Here is an 8,900-nt window from a genome sequence, read left to right as displayed (position 1 = left end):
CTTCCGTGGTCGTTAAAAAGACCGTAAGCGCATCATTGATCCGACATACGACGTTTCGCATGAACGAACATTAATTCGCGCTTCAAAGTCCAAATTATAATAATAATAATTAAATAAGAAGTGAACCCAAAATGCCCCGAAATTAATAGGAAAAGACCAAAAATTTAGAGCACGCCACCCATGGGAATGCATAGTAACCCCCACGCAATTTCTCCAGAAATGATTATTATTTTATTTTTATTTTGCATTGTTGACATATGATTTTTGATCAAGGAAAGGGTGCGCTGGACATGTTTGACCACTGGATGATGCTGTGTTGAAAGTAGTCCCGGTTCCTAGGTTCACTTAAAATCTAAATTAGCTAAATAAATGCTTTCCAAATCTCAGCTCCATTACTCATTTTTTAATAAATCATATTCAGACCAAGCACGGCTATTTTACCAGATATTTTCTCCATTTAGAATATACAAAACATTTATATGTATTAATATTTGATGTAAATATATGGATGTAAGCAAAATGAAAATATAACTTATGAGGTGGGGGCATGTAAAGTAACTTCTGTCACAATATAACAGTTTAATTTAGCATATATATATATGTATATATATATATATATATATATATATATATATATATATATATATATATATATATATATATATATATATATATATATATATATATATATATATGTATATATATATATATATATATATATATATATATATATATATATATATATAAAGTGAAGTAAACAGTCAATTCTAGGAATTCAATTGCTCTCAAAAAGATTCCCATTACTAATAATTATCAATCTGTACCAACATTGATTTCTGTATTAATTCATTTTTGTCCCACAGATTGCACTCTACACTAAACCAATGACAATTATGATTACTAGCCTCTGATATTCAATAACCAAAATACACATATATGGTCTATAAACCACTTTCTCTTTATATACTATCCATGTGTATATGAAATGGCTCTTGCTTGGTGGGCTACGTTAAGTACTACCGGGAGAACTTTGGAAGAAATATGCATTTTCATTTATTCTCAGCACTCTCTCTCTCTCTGCTTGTGCATAACATCACATAATAATGGCATAATTAGCAAAAACAAAGCCTCACTTCAAAGCACACAGTTCAGTGGGGAAATCAATGCCATGTAACTGGATTACTGATACAAATTCAATAAAGTCTAGTTGCATTTTAGTGGACCTTAATTCCATTTAGCAGCAAAGTATGTCAGTAGAATTAAGAACACAATTAATTCAGTATCACCTGGGTACAATTTGGAGACATGTTGAATTACGTACATCTCTCGTTTGCGCACATGTTTTAAAGACACTACATAGAGTGGCTATTAAAAAAAATGAAACCAAAAAAACTGTCTATTGCAGGGGTGTGCAAACTGCGGCACACTGCCCAGTTTTTATTTGGCCATTGAATACTGCCCGCAAAAGAAGAGTAAATTCATCCTACATTGTGTTGCACTTCTCACCTTTAACTGTAGATGGAGCTAGACACCTAAACAGAGTCTCTCTATTAGCTAAGCAGTCAAAACATGACCACATGTTGAAACGAATGTAGAAAACTGTAGAATTTTGGTCCTTTTTTCATTTTCTGAACTGCTTATCCTCACAAGGGTCATGGGGGTGCTGGAGCCTACCCCAGCTGACTTCAGGCCAGAGGTGGGTAACACCCTGAATCGGTGGCAAACCGATCTCAGGGCACGAGGACACATATAACCATTCAGACTAACACGAATACCTTGGGGGAATTTGGAGTGTCAAACCCGTCTACTATGCATGTTTTTGGAACGTGGGAGGAAACCGGCGTACCCAGAGAAAACCCACACAGAATATGCAAAAAGAATGATTTCCATCATCTATTTAACAAATAAAAGTGAAAAAGATTTTAAGTTGGCCCTCACAAGCTTTGATTTTTCTGAAATAGTCCCTCGGAGAAAAAAGTTTGGATACCACGGCTCTGTTCTCTCTCTTCTAGTAGAATGCACAGAAGATTGCATTGCGTTCCTTAGCACGATGCAGAGAATTGCACCCAGTGGCAGCATCGTCTATAAAAGCGGAAATGCCAATGAGCATTAATTATAGAACAGTAAGGACAACAGGGGGCTATTGGATTTAGATGCGGCCCAATTATTATAACAGTGAGATCACAGTTGAAGCAAATACAAAAAAAAAACACGCACAGATTAAAGATGTATGTATGAGATTTTTTTCTAGATGCAGATTTACGATTCATAACTGGATATCAGCAACTCTTAGTCATCTACAGCCCATTATTGCTTTCCTTAAGACCACAATTTTTTTGTCGAGGTATTCAAGATGGTTTATCTGTATGTAAATCTTATTTTGTTTAGATGTTTTCTTGCCATTAGGTCACAGATGTTGACTCAAGGGTCTACATTTTTGTATGTATCTTGTTCTTTTTGATGTGCTTATTTATTGATATATTTATTTGTGTATTTATTTAGACATGTTGCTATAAGCTTTCCATTCATCATCTGTACCGGTTATATTTTACTCCTTCAAATCGTCAATATACGCTTTTCCGTCATCTGTCATTTAAAAAAAAGGACTCAAAATGTGTCTTATTTATTACAACGTGGCTGACATTTGTCAGCATGAATATTCATTTGAATGACATACTACGTTGGTTGATTATCTCGGTACAATGACTAAACATAAGTGAGATAATAGACCTGTTCTTTTTGTTTAATGAACCATTTTGTTGCTCAGCGTCATTGTGACCATCTCCAGGAAAGGGCAGGTGGTTTTCTTTTGTCACATTTAATTACATTCAACTTAAAGAATATCAAATTCAAACTAAATTCTACAATTTCAATTGAATGACATGATTACTGAATGAAATGTTTGCCAATAAGCCTATGATAAAGAAATGTTTCTGTATCAATGTTACATACATGCAGACCTTTGATTGTGCATTGAGGGATCTGTAGACCATTGTGTGCTGCGTTCAACTCACCCCTGCCCCCCGAGAGCCCCCTGCACAGCAATTTCTTTGTTTCATGGGCGTGGGTTCACACATGACTAGGTGCAAATAAGCACATGCAGGTAAATTAGATTATTGATGCCAGGAATAACGATCGGTTAGTGATTACATATCAATTTATCAACACTCACTGGTGATTTTCATAATATACTGGGTTCCCCACCTCACATTGGTGCTATTGCGTGCGCCCCACCCTGCCTTATCGTCTCTTTATTTGACCTCCCCTCCCTCCACTCTCCAAATGATGTCCACTTGTAAATATAATTAGATTACGGTAGCACCACTACGTTCCTAGGTAACATGTATGTGTAATGATTTTTTTTTCTCGTTGGTCTTTGTTATTCTCTTCTTCTGTCTGTGCTTCCTTTATATGTCTATCCAAAACCCTTTCTTGTCCATTGCTTTCTCCTAATTAGAAAATATATAAATATATATAGGACGACAATGGGAGTACAATGAACTCCCATGTGGCACTTTAATACTGTCTATAAAGGCATTGATATTCCCGTTGTCTGTCAAAGCAACTGAGCAGTACAGGTTTAAAACATAAATAAACAAACATATTTGCTGCTGTGATTTGTTACATTAGACTAAAACTCAATGGCTATCGATAATCACAACATATAATGAATGATAAGTATTCGGATGAGGAAAGTATAGAAATCATTCTTTCTAGAGGCTTGCCTCATGGCAAAGAACATGTAAATATGGGATATTAATCCTAAATGTTGGATTATGAATGCTATTTTAGAAAATCAGTCAGTAAAAACAATAATAATAAAGTGTGCTTGACATAAGAATCATTTAAATACAAGAATTTAATTTACACCTGATTGAGGGAACAGTATCGATACTTCTATTTTGAAGCAGTATTAAAATTGTATTTACTTGTATTACATTAATAATCTTTTTAATGTTTTTTTATAGTCACAGTAGGCTGGCTGGGTTAGGTTTAATGATCACAATTATTATGTTGTTATAAAATAATTACTCAGATACTACTGCTGAGTTGCCAAAAGAAAAAAAGACGTGGTGACACTGGTGCATACGAGAAGTCTTATTAAGTGTTTTAATTTACTTGGATTGAAGGCACAATTGTCTTACTTATATTTTGAAACCAAATAAGCAGACTCTCCTTGGGTGAGATTCACCCATAGGTATTTCTGACTCACATAGAGTCCAGAAGAAAAAAGCAGGATTCCGTCCCCTCAAAGAGTGGTGAGAGAGGTGTGGGGGAGTAAGGCGGCTTATAAAGGTGCAACCTCCTTCTAGATCAGCTTAGATGAAAATCACAATTTTGCTTGTAATTTAGACCTAGTATACTTTGAGATTTGACATTATAGTGAGGATGGATGCTGTAAAGTTTGCAACCTTGATGTTGGTCATGCTGACGCAGTCTCTTGGAGCGCTGGGGAGTCCGCTCAGTAGCCGGCAGGACAGAGAGGTGTGGACACTGGAAAACTGGCAGGTAACACTTTATGTCATTTGTTTTCAAAAATATTTAGCGAAATACTGTATCTCCATTCTTAAACTTGAAATACTGTAGATACACCGTATTATCGGAGTCCAAAACTTTAAATGCTCCACATTTTTATGTAAGTTTTCCTTATAATTTGGCTCAGAATTTTTTTTATCCTCCCACAATCTTAATTTTAAAATAATTTGTTGTTTTTTACATCTGTGTGTATTGACATATTGGGTTGCATTTTTCTACTGGTATTTAAAATTAAATGTAACATCGCAGATGATAGCAATAAAATATTATGTATATTCCTATATTTTATGAAATGGTTTAAAGAGGATATTTGCATTGTTTTTATCAATAAAAATGGTAATAAGTAATGTGGAAGAGTGATTATACTGCACTGGTGTTATATATCATCATTATTGTAAATTGATTTATATTTAATTTTTATCATTGTAATTCGTTTTTTATCTCGCTCTTATTTAAACAGGAAATCCCAATGAGATTAAAAATCTATTTTTCAAGGGATCAGCGTTATAGAGATAACATAAAAGACATCGTAACAGCACAAAAATAAACATTAGATGACATCTTTACGATCAAGATATTATTTAAAGCAGTTACATCAAAAATTATAAAGACCAACATAACAAATGTAATATACTTAACTCTTTCAGTGTCAATGACTAGAATACACATCCAATCATTTGGCTGTTTTCATCCTTCTGTTTTGACTTTAAGAGTTTCTCACAAGTAGATGTCAAATCCATTTGAACTGGGAGGGCTGACAGCGAATTAACTCATTAGCTGCCATTGACGGGGTTGGACATCCAATTTGAAATGAATTAGTCCATCAACGCCGTCAATGGCACTGAACTGCATTCATAGGTTCTTCTTCCAGTTCAAATGGATTGGATGTTTATTTTGGTAATAAGTAATAGTTACGTTCTCAAATCATCGAAACGGTAACAGAAGTCGTTTGGTTGGAATAGGCCTGTTCCACTAGCAAAAATATAATAACAGTGAAATCCAAAACCAATGTAAAGCAGGGGTAAGAAACCTATGGCTTGGGAGCATACATACTCTCTCATTGATTAGCAATAGCATAACAATGTTGTCAAAAGAATTCAGAGACTTTTTTTGTGGTTTAAAAGTGGTTGGATGACAAAAAAAATGTATATTTTCATGTATTTTTACTTTTAAATTCTGAGTCTGGCTCTCAAAGAAAAACATTTTAAAAAATGAATTGTTTGTGGCTGTCTGTCAAAAATGTTAGGATATTCAAATCTAAATGACTCTATTGCCCACTGTGTGTATTTGTGTGTGCATGCAGGACTACCCACTAGAAGGAGGAATAACCATTCGTCTGGCAGACCTCATCAAACGCTCCAAAGCACAGCAGTTCCATGGTCTAATGGGAAGGAGTTTGGGTAAAAAAAACACAAAAACATACATAATATAATAATAACAACAACAGTGTTTGCAGGAAATTACATAAGAGTTCATTTTAGTACTGTAATGATTACGGAAACTGAAATACGTTTTAAAAAAGCATTTTTAATCGCTTTTTGGGTTCCAAGCGATGGGAAATCTTTCTTGCGATACAATTACAGATAAATCTATTAGTATATACTACTGGACATTTAAACATGGATGCAATTATATTTAAAAACATACAAAACCTAGAGACTCAAGACGTTTATTACTCTCATTACTCACAAAACAAGGTGAATTACACATCCTGAGGATGAAAATACAAATTATACTTTTAAAAAGACACCCGCTTCCTAAATGCTATTATACAATGAGATACACTATTGAAGCGCTAAAAAAATATAGCAAATTCATCTCATTTAACACTCAAAAGAATATTAACCAAAAAATGCTGCTAAATTTCTTGTCACAAACAATAAAATTTAACAACACTCACAGGAATACGGTCTGTGTACACCCCCCAAAAGATATGCAAACAATAAAACTGATGTTTAATATTTGTTTGATTAAAATAATTTTTTAAAACCACTTTATGTCTTTTCAAATTTGTTCAGAAATATTTTCTGTTCATTTATTGTTTTATATGAAAATCTAATACAATGAAGTTGTTATATGTTAACAATATTTGCATCTGTCTATATTTGATTCAGTGGTTCATAAATATCTAGTTAAGTATTTTTTCAAATGTTTTGGGGACTGCATTTTGGGATTAAAATATAACTAGTCTATATTCATTAGTCACAAGGTTATTCATTTAATTATTAAATGATTTAGACCCATTGCATGCAATTTTGTTGTACTGTAGCAATAAGTCAGACTTGTACTCATTTGCATATCTTATTTAACAGGAGTAGCACATCCAAGTCTGGACAGGAAAAGTAATATTATTGCACAATATATATTTTAAAATATTTTACTTTATGAATTTTTAACTCACACATTATTTCTCTTAACCAGGAAATAAAGGGGAGATGTTTGTAGGGCTCATGGGACGGAGGAGTTTAGACGAAGGTATATCTAAAATATCAGTTTATTGTGAAATGCAACTTTGTGCATGTAACTATGTACAATGATTTGGGGTTGTTTTAAATTTAATGCAGTGCCCATTTCTTCTGTTTTCTCGCAGATATGCAAGAGGAGTGGAAATCCTACTCATACTAAAGACACAAATGAAGGAATATGTAGGGAGTAAGGATATGTATATCAAACCACTTTCAGGAATATTTTCAAAAAGGAAAATATTTCAAAACATTTTATTTCAGTTCTGTGATTTATCGTTTTCACATGCAGTCTCAGAAAATATGCTGTATGTTGCCAATCAACAGATCATTGTTAAAAAAAAGATAGATGAAAGTTGAATTAAAGGTAATTTGTTAAAACTGCCTTTTTGTTTTAATTTTTTATGCCTGGAATAGACAGACATATGCCACTGCTCAAAAGAATTGTTTCATGTTTGTGAAACTTGAACAAAATGTTATTCTTCTTTGGATGCCAAAGCGTTAACCCTTCATAAATGGTGCTTTATGTCCAATCCATTTTGACAGGGAATGAAAATTTGTTCAATCTCCCTCCCAGTTAAAATTGATTGTGCATATATGTATTGTCAATGGCAAAGGAAAAGCATTGGCATTGAGCATTCACTGCCAGTCCTCCCAGTATAAATGAAAATATATATATATTTTTAAAAGAAAATATATATATTTTTTTTAAATGTAATTCTGTTTCAATTCGTTTTTAGTCGTTTTCCGTTTATGAACATATTATTTATTTATGTAAATTAAAAAAACAAAGTAAAAAATACAATGATTAACTATGAAAACACAAGTGGACATCAAGTCTTTAAGGGCGATAAGTTTTGAGTTTTATCATTAAATACACACCCACACGCATGCACACACATGCACACAAAAATAGCCCTATGAAGTGTTGACCAAATGCTTTAAAACACTTTATATCCTATGGAATGGTACTGTGTGCAAAATATTTTGACCATGAGAGCAAAATATGTATTGACTGTTATTTTGGTTTAAGGTACAGAGCAAAGGTTGAGAATACCATGCGATTTCTTAGTTCTTAAAAATGTTGTTGTGACAATTGATGGAAGACAATCTAAAATAAAATATGTATGCATGCTTTAAATACTGCCATTGTAGTCTTAAATATAAGCATCATTCCACAGAAACATTGATGTTTTATTGAAAAGGAAGCAACAGCCCGACACTAAGACAAAAACACAACAAAGCAAGACATCTGATGCTAAGCTATGTTTCACTGTCACGTCGTTGTGTTGTTAATATACTCTAGAAAGTGTTTGGAGATTCAGGATTAACTATGTCGCTGCTGGTGTACCATCAAGATTTAATCATGCCCAAAGAAAGATTTTCTGAAGATTCTAGTCCATAGCTGTCATTGGCTCATTGAATACCAAAATGTCCATTGTTCCTAATTCATAGGCACAGAAACAAATTTAGTTCTAAACACAACAATAATACTAAAAAAGAACAATGGCCCACTACTGTATAGGTGCTTTTTCATTTCTAAAGGTAAGCATAGTTTAGCATTTGGTCCTTCAAACAGAAGAGCTGAGCTATATATATATATATATATATATATATATATATATATATATATATATATATATATATATATATATATATATATATATATATATATATATATATATATATATATATATATATATTCTGCTGACTACTTACTTGCTTGTCAGTTTTTAGTAAAACTCAAAAACTAGGTATTTCCAAATTGTCCAAATGTGTACTGTAAATTCATCCAGAAGCAGTGAGAATGTATGCAGTGTAACTGACAGAAATACTAAATGTATACAAAAAAATAACATAGGACAGAAATATTTCAGGAATTATACCAAAATGTGAATTGAT

At 32.9% G+C, this 8,900-nt stretch overlaps 1 protein-coding gene across 2 annotated transcripts; it reads left to right on the top strand.

Annotated features, from left to right (window-relative positions):
* Positions 1-4,330: 4,330 nt before the first annotated feature.
* On the top strand, positions 4,331-7,402 carry LOC144088853 (uncharacterized). Of its 2 annotated transcripts, XM_077619544.1 has the most exons (5): positions 4,331-4,509; positions 5,840-5,936; positions 6,849-6,878; positions 6,958-7,011; positions 7,127-7,402. In XM_077619544.1, the coding sequence occupies exons 1-5, from the start codon at positions 4,390-4,392 to the stop codon at positions 7,159-7,161; spliced, it is 336 nt and encodes a 111-aa protein (XP_077475670.1). In that variant the 5' UTR covers positions 4,331-4,389; the 3' UTR covers positions 7,162-7,402. The 2 variants fall into 2 exon arrangements, with proteins under 2 accessions (XP_077475670.1, XP_077475669.1); XM_077619543.1 differs by lacking the exon at positions 7,127-7,402 and having other exon boundaries at positions 6,958-7,115.
* Positions 7,403-8,900: the final 1,498 nt, after the last annotated feature.

Source organism: Stigmatopora argus, chromosome 14, assembly GCF_051989625.1.
Source record: "Stigmatopora argus isolate UIUO_Sarg chromosome 14, RoL_Sarg_1.0, whole genome shotgun sequence".
Classification (NCBI taxonomy): Eukaryota; Metazoa; Chordata; class Actinopteri; order Syngnathiformes; family Syngnathidae; genus Stigmatopora; species Stigmatopora argus.
The sequence above is the reverse complement of the archived record's forward strand: the minus strand, read 5'-3'. Positions and strand labels throughout refer to the sequence as shown.